The 24,032-nt window shown below is 40.4% G+C and overlaps 1 protein-coding gene and 1 long non-coding RNA gene across 2 annotated transcripts in view; one reads left to right on the forward strand and one right to left on the reverse strand.

Annotated features, from left to right (window-relative positions):
• The window catches only part of LOC138948433 (uncharacterized), a 179,115-nt gene extending 171,611 nt beyond the window's left edge, over positions 1-7,504 (forward strand). The window contains exon 2 of the long non-coding RNA XR_011449992.1: positions 5,645-7,504. This is a non-coding gene — a long non-coding RNA (uncharacterized lncRNA). The remainder of the gene's footprint in view (positions 1-5,644) is intronic.
• A 4,132-nt stretch (positions 7,505-11,636) lies between these two features.
• Positions 11,637-17,953, reverse strand: LOC138948434 (uncharacterized). The gene is made up of 4 exons (XM_070319968.1): positions 17,371-17,953; positions 16,629-17,028; positions 14,317-14,532; positions 11,637-12,093 (listed from the first exon to the last, which is right to left on the reverse strand). Exons 1-4 carry the CDS (start codon positions 17,781-17,783, stop codon positions 11,686-11,688), a joined length of 1,437 nt encoding a protein of 478 aa, XP_070176069.1. The 5' UTR covers positions 17,784-17,953; the 3' UTR covers positions 11,637-11,685.
• Positions 17,954-24,032: the final 6,079 nt, after the last annotated feature.

Genomic DNA, 24,032 nt, shown 5'->3' on the forward strand with positions numbered 1-24,032 from the left:
GATTTAGGAAAGATTTTTTTCCATTCCTTGTATATATGTATTATGTGAAGCTCATGTCTCTGAAATGAATCTTGTTGTTCAGTGATGAAATGCCTTGCAGTATATATTCAGGGTGATTATTTTTTGTGTTTGCTAACTGTTCTCTGTAAAAAAAATAAAAAAATTAAAAAAATTTAAATTTATATTGATGAAAATATGCTGAGGTATATCACATTATCGGAGAAGAACTTGCACATTATTACATGCGAACGTACACCCATCGTGTTTGTTCCATGTAAGGTACGCAGATTAGGCTTCTTACGTGCACAAGAAAAATATATGAATCCCTGAATTTTGGTCAAATGTATTGACAACAAAAGTTCTCTGTACTTTGAAGTTGACGCAGTTTTCAGTGATCATGCTTGCCATGGTCGAAAGCAGGGTTTTTTTGCAACTGCGAAATCCTGGCTCTGACAGAAACCGGTAATTGTAAGGTGACTTTTAATCTCAAAAACAGTGATTTTTCAGGAGAAACCAGTCAAGCAAAATATACACCAGTCAGCAGTGTTGCTTTCAACCTCATGGAACAATTGGTCAGTTGGACCAGGATTGAAAAGTTTTTTTGGTCCAAATGTCCTGGCTTGGGCCGTTTTGTATGAAACCAGTTGGTCAGAAGATCTCCTATGTCAACAGTATCGGACGCTTGACCGGCCAGGGGTCAGAACAATGTGTCGGATCAAAATATATGTGTTAGTGACTGAAGACCGAGGCCGGAGAACAACACTACTAATTTACTATTGTGTATGACTGGTTGTCGGTTTTCTGGTCCAGTTTTTGTATGCATGTATTTTTATAAGTAAAAATATCAGGAATTAAGGCGATCCCTGGTTCATGTATAGCTTAAATGCTTTAATTCTACAGTCTTTTTATGTAGAATGTATTTGTACAAAAGTCACAGATTTACAGCAGATGGGAGAAGAAACTGCAAGCTGTTGACACATTGAGGTTTCTGGCCATTAAATTATCATAATCAGGACGCTTGAGATTTAGAGCACTATTTGAATCTGCTCATTGTTGTTAAGGCCGAGGTAATGTTGTTTGAATAATGATGTCTTTTCAGGGTGCTCTTGCTGAACGTGTGTTCTGTGCGCCTTCTTGCCTTTGTTGTTTTGCCGCTTTTTATTACAGACCAAACAGTTTTATCAAAGTTACGTACAGAATAGTTTTATTAAATTTCAAATCAAACCACACTTTATTGAGCAAAAACCAAATGGCAAACATTACATGCCTGCCATTAAAATTTACTTTCGTTTACATGTATGTACACAAACAAAAGTTGAACTTATGTTACATGTTTTACCTTGTGCATAATATTGTTGCTTTTGATGTCTGATATGGTATTATTATGACATTTTGTGCGGGTAATCACTGTACATGTATATTCAAATTTTATCATGCATCCTTGGTTGTGTAAAAAAAGAAAAAAAAAGAGAGTCTTACTAGAATGTATTTTAAAACTGTTTGAAGGTTTTGCCTGAGACTCCATGTAATCCTCAAACACAAATAGTGACACACTTTGAACTAAATAATCAAGACGATGTGGGATGTGTAGAACTTATATATAGAATTGTAAAGGAGTTTTACAGTATTTGGTCCTCATTGCATGGATGGCTTGTGTCAAGTACAAACCATACTCCGCGAAGAAGCGATAAAACGTTTATTTTAAACAAACTTAAAAAATTAATGTTAAAAAGAAGAAAAAGTACAATTGTACGCTTTGTACCAGAATCCCATTGTACAGACATTGTAATCTAAAGCAAGACCCGGTGAGGCTTTTATAATAATTTTTTTACATTTAGTCACCCGCTCGGTGTAAAAAATAAAGGTGACGCTCATTTTCTTTCCAAGTTATTCACAGATTGACTTATTATATTGATTTTGCTTTATGAAACTTGTTTTATTTTTTACAGTGGTTGCAGTTTTATTGTTGTGCAGAGTATTAACATTCACAAAGTGTGTGCCGTTTAAAACACTTTCTATGTTGCATGCATCTAAATTCTAATTACCTGTGGGCTCATGAACTCTTTACAGTGATACATGTGTATATAGAAATATAGAAAGTGAACAGAAAACTGACATTTTAGATCACAGTTTACAGACTTTTTTTCCTACTGCATTGCTCACAAGAAATATAGAAAGTGAACAGAAAACTGACATTTTAGATCACAGTTTACAGCCTTTTTTTCCTACTGCATTGCTCACAAGAAATATAGAAAGTGAACAGAAAACTGACATTTTAGATCACAGTTTACAGCCTTTTTTTCCTACTGCATTGCTCACAAGAAATAAGCTTGAAGATACCGGCCTTACCAGGTGGTTGGTTTTGTGAATGATCACAGATCCGTTCCAGCTCTCACATTGGAAAAATGCATTTTTTCACTTGGATACATACCAAAAATCGAATGCCGAACTGGTTCCTGCACACAGTGGGAATGTTTTACAGCGGAACCCCCTTTTGAGACCTAACCAAATCTGAGAAAATCAGCTCTTATATATATGTACAGCAGTCCCTCTCATGAACGGACACCCTTGGGCCATAGCAAAACTGTCCGTACATTGCAGGTGTCCGGTCACGGGAGGGGTGACCACACCACCCCCTCCCCCATACACTCACACAGAGACACACAAGCAGCAGGATTGAGTCTATGCTAATCACTTCTTGTGGCTACTAAACAATAACAATAAACTCCTAATACTTCTTTAAACGTTCTGTAAAAAGGATTTGTATGAAAAGTGTTGAAAAGAAGAGATAAAATAAATCCTCAAGCAAATATAGAAGGAAAACACTCCGTGCCGAGCAAATGTGTCCGTACATGTCAGGTGTCCGCTCACGCCGGGGGCCGTACATTGCAGGGACTGCTGTATATGTATGTGACCCTCCACCATGAAATGAGTCGCATGTCACCTCGCGCTGTTCTCCGCTAGGCTTAATATAAGTCCGGGGAGTGTCTGGTAGCAGTGTGAGGGTCACCTTAGTCACAGGCTTATAACTCAAACAGTTTTCGCTCTTTTCTAAAACGGGTTTCACCACTGGATAGAGCATAACAAACTCTTTATGAAAATGTACAAATATGAAAATCATGCAAAGGTGACATGAGACTCATTCCGTGGTGGAGGGTCACATATATATTATCCAAATGGAAGGGAGCTGAGTCTTATCCAATGTCAAAAGCCCAAGGAAGGTATCTTGAAGGTTGTTGAACATTTGCTTTTCCTCTGTGTCTTTTCTCTTTTTATATTTAGTCAAGTTTTGACTAAATATTTTAACATCGAGGGGGAATCGAAACGAGGGTCGTGGTGTATGTGCGTGCGTGTGTGTGTGTGTGTGTAGAGCGATTCAGACCAAACTAATGGACCGATCTTTATGAAATTTGACATGAGAGTTCCTGGGTATGAAATCCCCGAACGTTTTTTTCATTTTTTTGATAAATGTCTTTGATGACGTCATATCCGGCTTTTCGTGAAAGTTGAGGCGGCACTGTCACGCCCTCATTTTTCAACCAAATTGGTTGAAATTTTGGTCAAGTACTCTTCGACGAAGCCCGGGGTTCGGTATTGCATTTCAGCTTGGTGGCTTAAAAATTAATTAATGACTTTGGTCATTAAAAATCTGAAAATTGTAAAAAAAAATAAAAATTTATAAAACGATCCAAATTTACGTTTATCTTATTCTCCATCATTTGCTGATTCCAAAAACATATAAATATGTTATATTCGGATTAAAAACAAGCTCTGAAAATTAAATATATAAAAATTATTATCAAAATTTTTTTTTCGAAATCAATTTAAAAACACTTTCATCTTATTCCTTGTCGGTTCCTGATTCCAAAAATATATAGATATGATATGTTTGGATTAAAAACACGCTCAGAAAGTTAAAACGAAGAGAGGTACAGAAAAGCGTGCTATCCTTCTCAGCGCAACGAATACCCCGCTCTTCTTGTCAATTCCACGTGCACTGCCTTTGCCACGGGCGGTGGACTGACGATGCTACGAGTATACGGTCTTGCTGAAAAATAGCATTGCGTTCAGTTTCATTCTGTGAGTTCGACAGCTACTTGACTAAATGTTGTACTTTCGCCTTACGCGACTTGTTTTTTTCTTTTGTCATGTTCATTTTGTTGTGATGTAAAGTTAAGCCTGTTTTTATCCAACACCCCAAGAACAGACTAAACTAGTAAAAGTGATTGTTATACTTATAGAACAGTGGTTATAATATAGAAAGGTGAATTATGAAAAAGGTCATCAGAGATCCTTAAAGGCACAGCAAGCCTCCCGTAAACCATCACAGATACTGTCAGGCTTTTACACACAGTACAAACACCCTTCCATTTGAACGCTCACCAAACGGGAACATCCCAGGTGCCCTACGTAAAGAACGAGTAATTTTCAAAGAATTTATTTTTGCGTGGTTTATCTTACCCCTGAGCCATCTAGAACCCGTGTGATCCAGTTTCCCTTTTTCACAATGCAGTCGTCAGTTTGTAATTTGAATGGGGCTCGCTGTGAGCTTATCTGCAATAGCATGTTATTATGTACCTCTGACTTTTCACGAAAAAAACACGAATGTGGTTCATAAGAACTCGAGCGATGGCTTTTGACTGCCTATAAACCGTCGTCTGCTACGAAAACCACGACCTTGCGTGACCCTGCTTCCGGGCTTTTCTTTTTTCAAACTTTCAAAACTTCGAATTGTACTGATCTTGTCTTGATGAAAAAATAATTCTTTTATGATTTAAGAATGTTTGTGTAACAAGCTGTCAATTTATTATTTAGATTCTAAAAGTTAGGTCTAGCGCCAAAACGCACAATCATCGCTCCACGCCCATCGCCAGTTGAAGGGAAGTAACTCATTTTTGACCTGAGTTCAGGATGGGTCCGATTGAGATGGTCTCAATCCGAAAAATTAATTCTTTGAAAATTGCTCACTCTTTACGTAGGGCACCTAGGATGTTCCCGTTCGGCGAGTGTTCAAATAAAAGGGTGTTTGTACTGTGTGTAAAAGCCTGACAGTATCTGTGATGGTTTACGGGAGGCGTACTGTGCCTTTAAGTTTGAGGTGGTCATAATGCAGGGATTAGGGGGGTGGTTACCGGGGTTCCGAGAACCCCCCCCCCCCCCCCCCCTCGGCTTTTTTTTTTTTAAAGTTTGTGAATTGTGTTGTTGTTTAAAGCCGGGGGAAGTGTTCATTGTTCAATCAGTATCATTTGTGTACAGTTTTAACTGCCAATCCTATGCGACATGTCTTTCTTCTAACCATACTATATGATATCGGACCCGCGGGTTAGGGGGAAGAATTTACCCGATGCTCCCCAGCATGTCGTATGAGGCGACTAACGGATTCTGTTTCTCCTTTTACCCTTGTTAAGTGTTTCTTGTATAGAATATGTGACCCTCCACCACGAAATGAGTCGCATGTCACCTCGCGCGGTTCTGCGCTAGGCTTGATATAAGTCCGGAGAGTGTATGGTAACAGCGTGAGGGTCACCTTAGTCACAGGCTTATAACTCAAACAGTTTTCGCTCTTTTCTAAAACGGGTTTCACCACTGGATAGAGCATAAAAAACTCTTTATGAAAATGTAAAAATATGAAAATCATGCAAAGGTGACATGCGACTCATTTCGTGGTGGAGGGTCACATATAGTCAATGTTTGTAAAGATTTTAGTCAAGCAGTATGTAAGAAATGTTTAGTCCTTTGTACTGGAAACTTGCATTCTCCCAGTAAGGTCATATATTGTACTACGTTGCAAGCCCCTGGAGCAATTTTTTGATTAGTGCTTTTGTGAACAAGAAACAATTGACAAGTGGCTCTATCCCATCTCCCCCCTTTCCCCGTCGCGATATAACCTTCGTGGTTGAAAACGACGTTAAACACCAAATAAAGAAAGAATATGATATCGGGAGCAGATATCATGGAAGATAAATTGCCATTATTTAATACTAACTTTAAAAGAAATAATGAGTGGCTGCTGACACCAGTTGATCATGTTTAAAATCAAGGATAAGCCACAAATTGTTTATAAGATAGCTAAAATTCTTCAGCTTCAGGGTGGCTTTGCTACGGTTAGGTACCCCACCTCTACCGACCCCTGGACCCCATGTTGTAACCACCCCCCCCCCCCCCTCGGGCTTAACTGCTCCGCCCCCGTAGTGGGCAGGTAGTATTTATGGAGAGGTGATCGCCATAACAGCTTTGACTCAGTGTAGATGGTACAGCAGTAACACTTACTGTTGGAATGTATGCTGGCATTAGCATAAGAATGTATTTTTGACAAATTCATTTTGTTGATGCTTCCTTGAAGTCTTGGTGTCATTTTTCACAGATGATTCATTGGTGTATTGTTGTGCCAATTGATAGAATTGCAGAATAAGCGTCAATGTATTAAGCACAATACTGTGAAGAGATTAATGCAGATAGATAGTCCATTTGTTGTTCACTGTTCAATTTTAGCATGTTAGAATTGTGATGACCTGTCCAGCATGATTTGGGCCAGTTGTTACTGTTTTGTTCATATGCTTTGCATTTTACTGTTGAATTGATGGTTGAGGGCTGAAGTATTTGAAATATGTTCACAGTAGAGAATGTCACACAAGTCAACACTCATGCATATGTTCCCCCCTCAAACAAAGTCATGTGCCCGCATACGCACTCACACACACACACACACTCACTCACTCACTCACTCACATACACACACACACACACACACTCACTCAATCACTTACTCACTCACTCACTCACTCACACACACACACTCTCTCACTCACTCACTCACTCACTCACTCTCACACACACACACACACACACACACACACACACACATACAATGAAACGACGTCTCAATGGTAATTTTATTTTGCACTTTGGAATATTTAGCTGCAATGATTTTTGTCAGCAGCATGCAGTCCTTGACATAATTGTGATCATTCATTTGTTTTATTTGGACATTAGTTCCTGAGGCAGTGTTCTCAAGTATTTGTTTAATGGTGTACATTTGTTTAACCATGCCATTTAAAGGATTTTACTAGGCCAAAAAGAAAAATATGTCTGTTTCCGGTAACATCGCCGAAAAAAATACGGTCGGTCGGTCGTTGTTTTTAACGTTATGTTAACGTCTTTTTACGTTTAAAAAAAAAAAATTTAAACGCTTCCTTAGTTTACTTACAATTATTTTGCACATGGTTTTGACCTAGATATATTGAAACTAAATAAAGTATACTTGACTTCATAATTTTTTTATTTTTTGTTTGTTTGTGTGTGCGAAAAGCGAAAAAACCCTTTAGGGTCGGCGCTTAAAAATAGGGTCGGTCGGGTTACAGATAGGGTCGGTCGGGTTACCGGAAACAGACAGATTTTTCTTTTTGGCCCTAGCTCTTTTTTAAGGCTTTTTAACTAGATGTATCTGGCTGTTTTGTAAAGTGTCGTGAAATACTTTGATTAGATAACCAGTTTCAAATCAAAACTACATGTATTTGTTGAGATCTCTCTCTCTCTAAATTCTCTCTCTTTCTCTAAATTCTCTCCCTCTCTCTCTCTCTCCCTCCCTCTCTCTAAATTCTCTCTCTCTCTCTGTGCAGTTTTTTTAGCTTTCAATTTTTCAGCTGGACATCCAGTTTAAAAAACAACACCCAAACAAGCACAGAAACACACAAATGACAAAAGCTTTTAAGTTTGCTCCCTCTTTTCTTGAAGAGTTGTGCATCAACGCTGACAGAATGCATCACTAAACATTTTTAAATATCTGGAATCAATGAAACCATTATCTCTGTCTCTGTCTCACACACACAGACACACACAGACACACACACAAGAATTGTGATACCTCCAGTGAGAGATCACCTCCCTTGAAAGGACATTCTGTTGTCCCACTGTCGATTGTTTTGACCAAAATATACCTGTCCGGACAGGCCACCTGAAATGTAGGCACAATTTCTGCCTGTCCCAAGGTTTTCCGTTCATCACAGGTGCAGTATTACCTGCGTTGAAAGGACACCCTTGGGACCAGCCAAAAGTGTCCCTACATTGCAGGTGTCCTTTCATGACAGGTATATTTTGGTAGAGATTAATATACAAAGGGACAAGAGAAGGTGTCCTTTTAAGGGAGGTGTCAGCTCTCATGGGAGGGTCCACACATCGCAGGTACTGCTGTACCACTGTATTTGACCAAGTAGAAGGTAGCTGATCTTTATCAATGTAAAAGTTCATGGGTGGGATTCTTGGTATGCCGGAAATCCGGATTCGATTATGGCCTTTTTTTGTTCTTTTTTTGTAAGGTTCAGGTGAGGTTCAGGATTCATGACTTTTTTCAGTCCCACCCATGTAAAAGCCTGGAGATATCTGTGGTTGTATTCATTCATCATCGCTTACACAAGAAGGGAGGTAACTCAGTTCAACAAGGCTTTGGTGTACAGTGGAAACCCCGGTTTAAGAACCCTCGATTTAAGACTTAATCCCCCTTTTTAAGACTGTAATTTATCAGATGTTCTGTTCATAACTTCTGTAAATTTACCTCCACTTGAACCTGATTTTCTTACATTTGTGGAGAACTTAAAAGGGAGGTTCCACTGTATAATGCTAATGAGCTCATTAGCCCAGTACAGTGTGCAGCCATATATTGATCAGAGCCTAAGAAATGCTGTCGTCCAACACCGACACAACACAATCAATGCAATCTCTCACTTAAGATAAATTTCTGTGCATTGTGTTATACACCACCCACTGATCTGTCCAGGGAGCGTATGCAAGACGGTGCGACTGCTTGTCGTACAACAAGCGCCCCGAAGTTTGATAGCTCTCGGTCCGACAACTTTTGTCGGGCTGCTGAATTCACAGGCATCGGACAGCCTCCCCGATAGCTAGCGGGGGGATTCCCTTGTGTACGGTCTCTCTGCGTGTGCGCCTGACGCAGCAGATGAGCCTTGTCAAGGCTCCGCTTGCTGTGGCTGGCTGACCGTGGCTGGCTCCCCCCAAATCGGCGCCACGCAAATATCTTGATATGCATCATACATGTGAAACCGCAACGCGAGTATCACTTGCGAGACAAGAGGCTAGGCACCCATTCTGTTCGCAAACTGAATGTTGTCAGTTATCACATCCGTCAACAGTCAACTGCAAAATATCGTGCATGCAGAATATGAATTTGTGCATGTATCCCGTCCCGAAAAATCGTATGTATTAGAATGTTTTTTCATTCCCGCGCGGTAACGCTGCAAACTGATGGCCGCCATCTTCAAATTAAAGTTATCGTACTGACAACAGTGCTTATTGGTAGGGATAGGCACCTCTAACTTTATCGTAGGACATTGACCACGATAGGCGCTATCGGTGGTTCTTGAATTCCACGATGGGGGCCCGGGGTTATCGGAAGTTTTCTGTTTCTCGTACCAACAAACCCCCTGTCGGAGCCTTCCTGAATAAGGGCCCATATGGCTTGTACATGGAAGAGAAGGAATTTTGTACAATTTTTTTTTTAATTTGTGAATCAGTGTCACCGACAGGACACACAGATTGTTTAAACAAATATTCTCTTCACCAATTAGTGTGCATGGCAACAGATGTTCGTTAATGATTTTCATGCATCAGTGTGTTTAATTGCTTAATATTGTGCCATATGCTTCATGGTGTGTGTATGGCGTGCTAACACTCACATCCCTTCTAGCTATTAGAGATACCTTCAATCCATCCCATGTTGAGTAACGATCGTGTTCGCCACTGCAGATCTGTCCTGACATTTACAACAGATATGTGACCCTCCACCACGAAATGAGTCGATCGCGTGTCACCTCGCGCGGTTCTGCGCTATAGGCTTAATACAGGGTGACCCCAAAAAAAGAGTACCCAAACAAAACGTCATAAATTGAACAAAAATAAAGCAATCTTCATAAAATTTATTTACACACACAAGTAGCTTCTGCATGATTTGCACAGAAAATTTTAGCGTTCTAGATTGTCTTTCAGGAAAGTTATGCTCATTCTACAGAACATGCTCCAAATGGCCTCCCCCGGATTTAAATCCCCCAGATTTCTATCTTTGGGGATTCCTGAAAGACAACGTCTACAGGAACAACCCACAGACAATCACAGAACTCAAGAGAGCCATCACAACAACCATTCGCGGAATCTCGCAACAGGAGTGTGTGCGGGTGATTGATAACTTTGCGCGGCGAGTTCAAGTTTGCCTGCAGCGGCGCGGAGGCTTTTTGGAGCATGTTCTGTAGAATGAGCATAACTTTCCTGAAAGACAAGCTAGAACGCTAACAAATTTTCTGTGCAAATCATGCAGAGGCCACTTGTGTGTGTAAATAAATTGTATGAAGATTGCTTTATTTTTGTTCAATTTATGACGTTTTGTTTGGGTACTTTTTTTGGGGGGTCACTCTGTATAAGTCTGGGGAGTGTCTGGTAACACTGTGAGGGTCACCTTCGTCACAGGCTTATAACTCAAACAGTTTTCACTCTTTTCTAAAACGGTTTTCACCACTGGATAGAGCATAACAAACTCTTTAGGAAAATGTACAAATATGAAAAGGTGACATGCGACTCATTCCGTGGTGGAGGGTCACATATGTCTCAGCATACCTCCGCTTTGAGATATCCCAAAGGCAAAAGTCCTCGACCCAACAGTTTCCTACAAAACATTGTTTTAGCTCTTGTGTCAGTCTGGTAAAGGGTAATACTGATCAGATTCATTATAACTGGTACATTAAGCTGTGGTTTATATTTCTCCTTCTTCCTCTCTCTGGGCTTTTTTATTTTTTTTACTGTTTTTTTCTTTTTCTCTTGGTTTTGGTTTAGGGGAGAACATTTTTGAGGGAGATTTTGTTGTAGATTTTTTCTATGATGACTTTTATTTTATTTTATCAATGATCAGGTCGATGGATATAAGGGTTGTATATTTGTTTTCAAATCACTGAACAAACATAATGATCTGTAGCAAAACATTGATAATATTTATTGTTCTTCCATATAACATGTCATCAAAGAACAAAAATTGCTCGCTAGCATTTTTACAATCATACGTTCAGTTCAGTGTTTTTTTCACACAATACACGTGAGCGCACGCATAAAACACACACACTCGTAAACATGCACATGCACACACACACAATAAATAAAATAGTTTTCATGAGTAATGCAATCTGTTCTGTCAAAGCTGCTTGATCCATTCCTAAATGCATACACGCACATTAACATCAAGATTCACATTCTTGTGCGAGTCCCACACGTCTGCATGAATTTAAGAGTCCATACAAATACACGCATGTAGGCACTCATGCACATACACACAGACCGATGCACACACAGACAAAACATACTGGCGCGTGCACACATGTAGGTGCAAAACACACAGACTGACAGATACATACAAAGACAGACAGATCACACACACAAACACACACACACATTTGTATGCATATTCACACCGGCCTGCGTGTATTTATGCTTACAGATACAAACATGTGTGTACACACACGCACACACACACACACACACACACACACACACACACTCACACACACACACACACACTCACACACACTCACACTCACACACACACACACACACACACACACACACACTCTCTCACACACACACACCTAACCCACCCCCCTCCCCAACCCAACACCCACACATATTTACACTTCACTTCACCATCTCATCATACTCATCCAAAATCATTTTCGTCTCAGCTACAATGTCAGCAAAGATCTCCCACAAGTACGGATCATTCTCTTGTTCATCTAGAGGGGGTTCTGGGAAATCTCTGTAGTGATGTAACAGTCCTTTGTAACGGCTCATGACACAAGTCTCGTAACCGTCACGGAACTTTTGAATAATGTGAACACTCCCGGTGTGAACTCTCCGTGGATCTACGGCCGGTTTGGACCGGATAGCTGGCCCGAGAACCTCCTTGTGTCGTCGTGTATGGGTTAAGACTTTCAGCCGCTGTAAAAAGTTTAACGTTGTTTTGTTCCCTTTGCGAGGGACTGCTGTCGGGAAGCGGAGGTTGAAGAACACGTTGAGGAAGAGATAGGCCCCGCACTCTGGATTCTGAAATGATGGAAAATAGTCAGTGAAAGTGATGGCGTTCAGGGGAGTCCTTTCGGTAGTCTACTTGTGTAAAGAACCAAAGGTGCACATGTGTGTGTGAATCTCTGCTTTCAGGCTGAAATGTGAAATTCATTTACTGTTTAAAGGCAATGTATTCCTCTACGTACCCCATGCAACAAACAGCTTGATTTTATATGAGATAGTGCCCATACAGTTGCTTTAACGTCAATGGTATCATTTTGTTTGTTTGTTTGTTTGCTTAACGCCCAGTCCACCACGAAGGGTGATATCAGGGCGGTGCTGCTTTGACATTTAACGTGCGCCACACACAAGACAGAAGTCGCAGCACAGGCTTCATGTTTCACCCAGTCACATTATTCTGACACCGGACCAACCAGTCCTAGCACTAACCCCATAATGCCAGACGCCAGGCGGAGCAGCCACTAGATTGCCAATTTCAAAGTCTTGGGTATGACCCCGCCGGGGTTCGAACCCACGACCTCCCGCTCACTGGGCGGACGCCTTACCACTAGGTCACCGTGTTGCGGTAAATGGTATCATATGAAAGATCTGCATAGAAGCCCCCATATCTAGTTTGTTTTGACAGGTAGTGTTGCTTTATGAACCCCAATCTACCATTTCAAGTCTTGTAAAGAATACTGGATACCCGTGGAACATACCTTAGTTAAGATACTGTACTATTGCCATGGTCCTCTGAGATATATCCATAACCTCAATGCTTTTCTCAACCCCTCGAGAAGCCCGGTCATTAACTGAAGAGTGAAAGTACAGTGTTTCTCTACAAGACCAGCTTGATTCACACTTGTACAACTTTTGAAAATGAATCTTTCATCAGAGTGTCTTCATTAAACCAGGTTGAAGAATTCAACCCTGAAGAACTAACCAGTGTCTTTTCTCTCTCTCTCTCTCTCTCTCTCTCTCTCTCTCTCTCTCTCTCTCTCTCTCTCTCTCTCTCTCTCTCTCTCTCTCTCTCTCTCTCTCTCTCTCTCTCTCTCTCTCTCTCTCTCTCTCTCTCTCTCTCTCTCTCTCTCTCTCTCTCTCTGTAAAAGGCTGCACAAATTGTGCGTCCCTGCTTACAGTACACACTAGAAGCCAACAGAAACAAAAAACGTACTGGAAATTGTTGAAGGGGGTCCGTGATTCACTAGACTTGAAAAGAGTGGGTCCCGGAATGCACTAAGCTTGCATCATCATTCGTACTGTCAGTGCTGATTTTCACACTGTAAATGTCTGCTAGTTTCCACACAGAACGGAAAAGAACGTACACTTAGCTGGATTTATAGCAGATATGTGAACCTCCACCACGAAATGAGTCGCATGTCACCTCGCGCGGTTCTGCGCTGGGCTTAATATAAGTCCGGGGAGTGCCTGGTAACAGTGTGAGGGTCACCTTAGTCACAGGCTTATAACTCAAACAGTTTTCGCTCTTTTCTAAAACGGTTTTCACCACTGGATAGAGCATAAAAAACTCTTTAGGAAACTGTAAACATATGAAAATCATGCAAAGGTGACATGCGACTCATTCCGTGGTGGATGGTCACATATGTACTGACGCAAATGTATCGAGTAAATCTAACCATTATGACAAATAATGCTTTTGTGAAAGCCTCACAAAGCTTCCAACAGTCCTTCTGGTCTTGGGACCATCTCAAGTTCCGCTGACGGGGTCCTAGAACCCCCTAAAAAAACCAAGTTGGTGTCCTGGGACCCTCTAGGTAGAGCCCTGTCTCTCTCACTCTCCTACCATCCTTCTTCTTCTTCTTCTTCGTTCATGGGCTTAGACTCCCACGTTCACTCATGTTTTTAGTACGAGTGGATTTTTACGTGCATGACCGTTTTTACCCTTCCATTCAGGCAGCATACGCCGATTTCGGGGGAGGCATGCTGGGTATTTTCGTGTTTCTATAACCCACCGAACTCTGACATGGATTACAGGATCTTTTCCGTGCGCATTTTGGTCTTGTGTTTGCGTGTACACACGAAGGGGGTTAAGTCACTAAGCAGGTCTGCACATAAGTTGACCTGGGAGATCGAAAAAATCTCCACCCTTAAACAACCAGGCGACAGCGACCGGGATTCCAACCCATGACCTCCCGATTAGGAGGCCGACGTCTTACCACCACGCCACTGCGCCCGTCACCTCCACCACTACTACAACTTAACTACTACTAGTAATTACTAGAATCTAGACAACATCTCTACCTCAGCAAACTGTTCATCCAGCAGACTGAACAATGACGGCTGATCGCGGGGCACGAAGATCTCATCGGCGTCGGCAAACAGGAGGAAGCGGGAGGTCCACAGGTGGCGATACAGGCAGTCGTTGATGGAGGCAAACTGGCCAGCGTAGTACAGGTTTTGCTCGGACAGGTTGAGATTCCACGGTAACACTTCTGCGTCTCCTTGTGCCTTTAGAACCTGGGCGCAGAGAGAATAATAATAATAAAGATGATGGCTTCAGCGGGAACCAGTGTCGGAGTTCCGTGATCCAAAAACAAATAGACTGCCAAAATTCAGAAGAAAAAACAAGTCGCGTAAGGCGAAAATACAACATTTAGTCAAGTAGCTGTCGAACTCACAGAATGAAACTGAGCGCAATGCAACGCAGCAAGACCGTATACTCGTAGCATCGTCAGTCCACCGCGCACGGCAAAGGCAGTGAAATTGACAGGAAGAGCGGGGTAGTACTTGCGCTGAGAAGGATAGCACGCTTTTCTGTACCTCTCTTTGTTTTAACTTTCTGAGCGTGTTTTTAATCCAAACATATCATATCTATATGTTTTTGGAATCAGGAACCGACAAGGAATAAGATGAAAGTGTTTTTAAATTGATTTCAAAAATTTAATTTTGATAATAATTTTTATATATTTCATTTTCAGAGCTTGTTTTTAATCCGAATATAACATATTTATATGTTTTTGGAATCAGCAAATGATGGAGAATAAGATGAACGTAAATTTGGATCGTTTTAGAAAAAAATTTTTTTTTTTACAATTTTCAGATTTTTAATGACCAAAGTCATCAATTAATTTTTAAGCCATCAAGCTGAAATGCAATACCGAAGTCCGTGCTTCATCGAAGACTACTTGATCAAAATTTCAACCAATTTGGTTGAAAAATGAGAGCGTGACAGTGCCGCCTCACTTTCACGAAAAGCCGGATATGACGTCATCAAAGACATTTATCAAAAAAATGAAAAAAACGTTCGGGGATATCATACCCAGGAACTCTCATGTCAAATTTCATAAAGATCGGTCCAGTAGTTTGGTCTGAATCGCTCTACACGCACGCACACACGCACGCACACACATACACCACGACCCTCGTTTCGATTCCCCCTCGATGTCAAAACATTTAGTCAAAACTTGACTAAATGTAAAAACAAGCATTATAATTTAAGGTATGTTATAGAAACGTTGAATTGTGACAAAACAATACGATTATAGTCACCAAGCATTATAATTTAAGGTATGTTATAGAAACGTTGAATTGTGACAAAACAATACGATTATAGTCACCAAGCATTATTTAAGGTATGTTATAGAAACGTTGAATTGTGACAAAACAATACGATTATAGTCACCAAGCATTATTTAATTAAGGTATGTTATAGAAACGTTTTATTGTGACAAAACAATACGATTATAGTCACCAAGCATTATAATTTAAGGTATGTTATAGAAACGTTGAATTGTGACAAAACAATACGATTATAGTCACCAAGCATTATTTAAGGTATGTTATAGAAACGTTGAATTGTGACAAAACAATACGATTATAGTCACCAAGCATTATTTAAGGTATGTTATAGAAACGTTTAATTGTGACAAAATGAGGTCTTTAAAGGCTGATATAGTCCTATTTAATTAGTTTAATTACTTCCAGGGCTTTTCCCATCGTTGCGGAGATGTATAAATTAAGCTTCCTGCAAAGTTTTAGGTTTGAAGTCCTTACCAATTACGAGAAATAATTAATTCTTTATTGCATTGTTTAGCAACAGTTCTCCAGGACTTGGGCTATTTTCAGACCGTTGACGTCATTTTGTGACATTTCGTAAACCCAAGATGGCGTTTGAGACTGTTCTGTTTACATTCGACACTATCAACACCACTTTGCAATACTGAAATATTTTTTTCTGTGTTCGAAAGCGACAGCCAATCGTTATTATATCCCCTTAGGTACAGTTTTATAACATTATTGGCACATGTAAACAATATGAATTAATTTATGAACGCTACGAATATGGCAGCCTTTAAAAGGAAGGAGTCTTAAAATGGGCGTAAATTCACAATCACAGAGGTTATGAACAAAATCTGAGAAAACTTCAGGGTCTCCACAGGAAAGGAGTCTTAAAGGGGGGGGGGGGGGGGTTCCACTGTATATCTAAAATCTCACACTTTTGGTGTGTGTTTGATTTGCATGGAGGGGGAGTCCATTGTATGTTTAAAAGTCACTGGATTGTGAGCTCGATATTACTTTACAGCGCTTAAGTCCAACATTAGCGACTAACCTACCTCTAGCATATCCAACACGTGTTTGCCAGCATTTTTCACATAGAAGACAAAATGCTGAACTCCCAGAAGTCTGCTGACTGCCACCATCTCCGCCAGCATGATGTGATCGTCGTAACCCATGTGGAATGCTGGGAAGCATCGCGTGATGTTCCACTGCCAATCAAAAGGCGCCACGTCGGAGTAGTCCTCATCAAATTCACTGACGGTGTCCTCATAGTCTTCTGTGCTGTATTCGGATTCCGTTGAGGTTCTTTCTATTGGGGGTAGGAGGACGTCACGACTGTAGTTGATGATCATGAAGTTGAGGTTTTCTGAGTTGTTTCCTTTGTCCACGGTGAGGGCGTAGGGAAGAAAGTTGTAGGATTCGTCCAGAGGGCACTCAACGTACGCTCCGAGGTAACTAAACAGAAAGCAAAAGATCAAAAAGATGAACATTGTTTTTTCTAATTAAAGCTGGGAGTACTTGTGCAACCCCCTTCACCACCCCACCCCCCCCCCCCCCCTTACCCTCCAACCCAGGAGTATTTACAACACCTTTTTTTGTACTTTCTTCAATTATGTGGGTGGCACAACACTGTTAATGCTGCGAGCTTTCCACTGGAAGGAAGTGACTATGGGCAAATAAAGTAATGAAAATGAAATGAAAATATTTAGACAAAATCTCTCCCTCCTTTCCAACCACCGTACCCCACCCCACAACAGCTAGAGTTCAAAATGAAAATGACAAATATTGTGCACCAACCTGCGACCATTTCTCTCCCGCATGTGAAGGACTTCCCCAGACACACTGTAAACCACAGGACCATCTTGATACTCGTAGTAGCGACACTTGACGAAGAAGTAAGGGAGAGGATCAAGGGCAATCCCGATAACTCTGATCAAGGGAGACAACCCAATGTCGTCATAATGTGCGGAGTAGATGAAGACTTCGGCGAAGATGTCCGCCTCTTGCCACCGAGGGTCTCCTTTCGCTATGGGGTCACCACTCCAGTGCAAAGCTTTTTTGCTGTCGATGGGTTCTCGTGGAATGTAGAAGTCGTAGAGGATGGAATCTTTGATGAGGATGAGGAAGAAAAGAGCGATGAAGACGGAGAGAAAGATGCGAAGTTTGATACTGTAGGCCAAGCGCCGATTGCATCCAGTTCCGAATGACATTTTTTGTTGTTGTTTGAAAGGTTTTTTTGTTTTTTCCTTTGTTTAGAATATTACTCTTCTTTTCTATTTCATTTTGCTACACCTTACTTTTTGGAATATCTTCTCCCACCTTTCAGTGTTTCACAGTATCAAACAACCAGGCTTTCAGTGTTTCATAGTATCAAACAACCAGGCTTTCAGTGTTTCACGGTATCAAACAACCAGGCTTTCAGTGTTTCACAGTATCAAACAACCAGGCTTTCAGTGTTTCATAGTATCAAACAACCAGGCTTTCAGTGTTTCACGGTATCAAACAACCAGGCTTTCAGTGTTTCACAGTATCAAACAACCAGGCTTTCAGTGTTTCACAGTATCAAACAACCAGGCTTTCAGTGTTTCACAGTATCAAACAACCAGGCTTTCAGTGTTTCACAGTATCAAACAACCAGGCTTTCAGTGTTTCACAGTATCAAACAACCAGGCTTTCAGTGTTTCACAGTATCAAACAACCAGGCTTTCAGTGTTTCACAGTATCAAACAACCAGGCTTTCAGTGTTTCACAGTATCAAACAACCAGGCTTTCAGTGTTTCACAGTATCAAACAACCAGGCTTTCAGTGTTTCACAGTATCAAACAACCAGGCTTTCAGTGTTTCACAGTATCAAACAACCAGGCTTTCAGTGTTTCACAGTATCAAACAACCAGGCTTTCAGTGTTTCACAGTATCAAACAACCAGGCTTTCAGTGTTTCACAGTATCAAACAACCAGGCTTTCAGTGTTTCACAGTATCAAACAACCAGGCTTTCAGTGTTTCACAGTATCGAACAACCAGGCTTTCAGTGTTTCACAGTATCAAACAACCAGGCTTTCAGTGTTTCACAGTATCGAACAACCAGGCTTTCGGTGTTTCACAGTATCGAACAACCAGGCTTTCGGTGTTTCACAGTATCAAACAACCAGGCTTTCAGTGTTTCACAGTATCAAACAACCAGGCTTTCAGTGTTTCACAGTATCAAACGACCAGGCTTTCAGTGTTTCACAGTATCAAACAACCAGGCTTTCAGTGTTTCACAGTATCAAACAACCAGGCTTTTAGTGTTTCACAGTATCAAACAACCAGGCTTTCAGTGTTTCACAGTATCAAACAACCAGGCTTTCAGATTTTCCCTCATATTTCTTTACTTTTTTTCTTTGCTATAAAGTCATGTTGCAGTAAACACATTTAAAGTACTTTCACAAATCCCAAATATTTATGCAATGTACAGATATGTCAAGTCAAGTATTTTCAAGGTTCTCCTGAGGCACATTGGAGATTGAGACTGAGATAGTTTACTGCTATATCCTATACATTTACACAGTCTAAGAAAACAAACAGATCTCAACACTGCACTTTTATTGTCATTAACAGTCAATTATTTTAGCGTTAAAAAGAAACACAACTGATACAAGCGATATATAACTCCATCAAAGGTAGCGAACAGAAATGACACATCTTTTTTACCGACACAAAAACATAATCTGAAGGAGTCTCAATGCACTTTACACTACAACTACCAAATAAAAGACTGACAAAATGGACCGGGCAAGCTGTTCAACAGATGTCATTGGCTAAAAGACAATCGCATATCTTTAAAAGAAGCTGTCACATATTGGCCTGATAAGAAAATCCATCATCGACAAAAATTATTGACTTCAGACACGGCTGTGCAGGTGTGCCTGATTCATTATGATGCATTCCTTAATTAAAAATACAGTTGTACAGTCGTGTGATTCACACTTACAGTGGAACACCCCTTCTGAGAAAATCAGCAGGAATTAAGTCTTAAAATGGGGGTATTAATCTACGGAGGTTATGAAAAGATAATTTAACTCATTGTCTCCCTGGTACGGATATATCCGTACCCACTCATATGGCTCTATATCTGACCTGGTACGGATATATCCGTACACACAGTTACTTCAGTCACTTCCTGTAATGTCGATGTAAACGCCTGCATTCCATCGTGTTGATACACAGTTGCTACACAGTTACTACAATTCTGAGTGACCTGCTGCAGCACAGCTGGTCTCGGCTAAAAAAAAGTTTGTCAATATAAGTAGGGTAGAAAGTGTTAAGAAAACAGGGTCTAACAAGCGACTTTCTTTCTTTATTTGGTGTTTAACGTCGTTTTCAACCACGAAGGTTATATCGCGACGGGGAAAGGGGGGAGATGGGACAGAGCCACTTGTCAATTGTTTCTTGTTCACAAAAGCACTAATCAAAAATTTGCTCCAGGGGCTGGCAACGTAGTACAATATATTACCTTACTGGGAGAATGCAAGTTTCCAGTACAAAGGACTTAACATTTCTTACATACTGCTTGACTAAAATCTTTACAAACATTGACTATATTCTATACAAGAAACACTTAACAAGGGTAAAAGGAGAAACAGAATCCGTTAGTTGCCTCTTACGACATGCTGGGGAGCATCGGGTAAATTCTTCCCCCTAACCCGCAGGGGGTGGGGGGTGGGGTGGGTCTTAAAAGGGAGGTTCCACTGTACGTACTGGCCTATTCCATTAGTCTGGCCTATTCCATTAGTCTGGCCTATTCCATTAGTCTGGCCTATTCCATTAGTCTGGCCTATTCCATTAGTCTGGCCAGATTTTCTTGTTTTACTGGTATAAGCTTCAAAGTCATAGGGTAAAACTAATTTGCATACCTTTAAAATAACTTGTCAACTGACACACACACATGCAAAGATAATGGTTTACACACACACATGCTCTGAATTTGTGAATCTTATGTTAATTTTTTTGTTTGTTGAAGTAAGTGATAAGATGTGTGATCAGTGAAGCTGGTGTGTGCAGACCACTTTAAGCTGTGAGTTGTTTTACCTGATGTAATCTTCGAGTCTGGCAAGCCTTAAAAAAACTTTCTTTCTTTCTTTATTTGGTGTTTAACGTCGTTTTCAACCATTCAAGGTTATATCGCGACGGGGAAAGGGGGGAGATGGGATAGGGGAAAGGGGGGAGATTGGATAGAGCCACTTGTTAATTGTTTTTTGTTCACAAAAGCACTAATCAAAAAATTGCTCCAGGGGCTTGCAACGTAGTACCATATATGACCTTACTGGGAGAATGCAAGTTTCCAGTACAAAGGACTTAACATTTCTTACATACTGCTTGACTAAAATCTTTACAAACATTGACTATATTCTATTCAAGAAACACTTAACAAGGGTAAAGGGAGAAACAGAACCGATTGTCGCCTCTTACGACATGCTGGGCAGCATCGGGTAAATTCTTTCTCGTCCCAACCAATATGGGACTCCCCCTAACCCGCGGGGGGTCTTAAAAAAACCGACTTTCTCTCTAGTTACTATAGTTCTATGGTATTCAATTATATTGTCGACATAGGCATAAAAAACTTGATCATCTCAAGACGAGAAACTCGGGTGTGCAGGTGAATCACAGTATTTCAACATACGACTGTATTGTATTGTATTGTATTGTATTGTTCACACTCACACACAATTAGTGCAAAATAACACCGGTCTCACTTTCCAAGTTCACACGAAAACTAACCAAGGAACAAAAAGATTTCGCTTCCATCAAATTAATTTATTATCCAGTTCTGAGCTCTAAATCACAATGAACGAAACACGAACAAATAAACAAACATGAACACAAAATTCAACATTATGCTCATTTAGTGTTACCTCAAGGCACTTGGTCTAGCTGCATAATGTTACCTAATTACCTTTCTTCATAAATTTTGAGGCAGATGAATATTTTTGGAGGTATTAAAAGTTGGCTAATTGACTGCATTCAAAATGACTGTTTACTTGTTGGTGTAGGTGATATACTAGCTCACACATTTTTCTTTTTTTCATTTCTGTCTTGAAACTACGCTAACGACATCAGAGTGGTCTTGTCATCTAATGTAACAATTAATGGCAATCACACAAAAGTCCTAACGTAAAACATTCTGAACAATAAACTCCTAACTTTTTTCATAAACATGACATTTCTCTCTCTTTTTCCACATACTGTCATTGTTGTAAGGCCCCCTAATTTACGACACAGCTCCCCCCCCCCCCCCCCCCCCCCTTTTAAAGATCGTGCTTCCTCAGACTTAATGTTCACATACTCTGCACATTTTCTACCATTTGACTCCCCGAGTCCTTTATAACTTAAAAAAGTATTTCTTAGATTATTTTTTTTAAGGGGAGTTACTCTGTTTTTTCTTTGCTGCATGCCTGGAACTGGCAAGTTTTGAAAGGCCAAATAAAAATAGTTCCAGTCGTACAGTACAGTGTATATGATTGATGTAAATTATCTCTACCCGTATAACTGTATGCATCTATAAGCAAGGGTCTTAGAGTAAATTTACATATTCATATGAATTCTGTCCCCTTTTACGTAAATATTTTGTATGCACATTACAAATTTTGATCTGAAAATGATAACTTCACTTGTTTTGCAGCTGTTTATCAGTGCACAAAGAAAAACAAGTACTTGTAGGGCATAAAATACAGTATTTACTGTACATCGTGATTAACAGACTATGATGAAAATCACATCAAATCAAAGTAAAGAACAACGCGTTTTGGTCAAGTTGGAAACCAGACAGATTTTTAAAACCCTGCGAACAGTATCTCAGAAATATCACATAAACAATATTTGCGAAGACAGTATCATAAAGAATAATAAAGATTCAAGTGCATACCCATGCTTTCCTACATTATACACATACAAACATCTAAGGTGATAAAAAAAGGTTTGTTTGTTTGTTTGTTTGTTTATTTGTTGCTTAACGTCCAGCCGACTACGCAGAGCCATATCAGGACGAGGAAGGGGGGGATGAAGGGGGCCACTTGTCAAGCGATTCCTGTTTACAAATGCACTAACCCATTACTTGTGTCCCAGCAGGCTTTAGCAAAACTAAATTAATACCTACTGGAAGATTACCAGTTTCCAGTATGTTAAAATAGGCTTAACCTATCTACTGCTGGACTTACATCAGAACACTAACAGATTAAACTATACATGAATCGCGAGACAAGCGGCAAGAGAAGAGATTTTTGGAAAAAATACAGGTGAATGAGCAAGAAGGCAGAAAAAAGAAAAGAATTCATGAAGAAAAAGAGAGCATGACAGGAAAGAGGAACCAAAAATCTACCTAACAGCAAACTAGAAAGCTCCTGCGGTTCCAAAAACAGGAGGGGCCTTTAATTTCATAACCGCAGTGCCCCACTGCGGGAATAAAAAAAGGTGGGTTTTTTTTAGAAATATGAATGTGAGAATAAACATAAATCAAGTACATGTTATTCAAAACTGGGACAAAACCTGTCAGCATATATCAATTGTTTACACATTTGGACCAAACCCTTTCAGCATATATCAATCGATTACACATTTGGAAAACAACCTTTCAGCATACTTAATTCACATTTACAGACAAACTTCATATCAACATATTCTATTCACGCTTTCAGACGAATTGTTTCAAACACGCATTCACAGTTATTTGCGCAAAAGTAATTTACTGACACAATTACCCACCATCTTTAGCACAAGACTTAATTCTGGTCAACTGTTTATCGTTTATACACCTGAGTGTGTGATTCATTTGACTTAAACATCATAACTTTTTGCGCATAGGGTTGAAACAAATCAGTATTGCACTTTCCAAGTGTAGGAACTTTATCATACAGTGGTACCTTGGGACGAGTTTCATGGGATGTGTCCACTCATCAGAGGGGCCTCGCATGGCAGGTACCACTGTCATATGTAAATCTAAAATGTCCTTTACACAATTAGTGGTCACCCTTTGACCATTACTAACTTGAATGAAATCTCACTTTCATAAATGCAAATCTCTCTCTCCCTTTCTCTCTCATTTTTTCTTTCTCTCCAGTCTCCCGATCTCTTTCTCTCTCTGAGACTCTCTCCCTCTGCCTCTGTCTCTAACACTCTCACAACACATCCATGCATATACCGTACTTTCCGGGTCATAAGGCGCGATTTTTTTCCTCGAGTTCGACCCCTGCGTCTTGTATAACGAAGCGCCTAATCCGTGTATGAAATACGAAAAAAATCAAAGAGACCGCCTGAGTACCAGTCAAACAACTTGTGATAATGCATGTTTCAGCTACTAGGTACTGCCCTGGCCAAGTTTCCTCGAGCTCTCAAGCCACCCAGCTATCACAATGGACCTGCCTTTGATCTCGCGGCACACACAGAGCACACATATTTCCACTCTGTTAAACTCGGTCACTGACCG

Source organism: Littorina saxatilis, linkage group LG15 (assembly GCF_037325665.1).
Source record: "Littorina saxatilis isolate snail1 linkage group LG15, US_GU_Lsax_2.0, whole genome shotgun sequence".
Lineage (NCBI taxonomy): Eukaryota > Metazoa > Mollusca > Gastropoda > Littorinimorpha > Littorinidae > Littorina > Littorina saxatilis.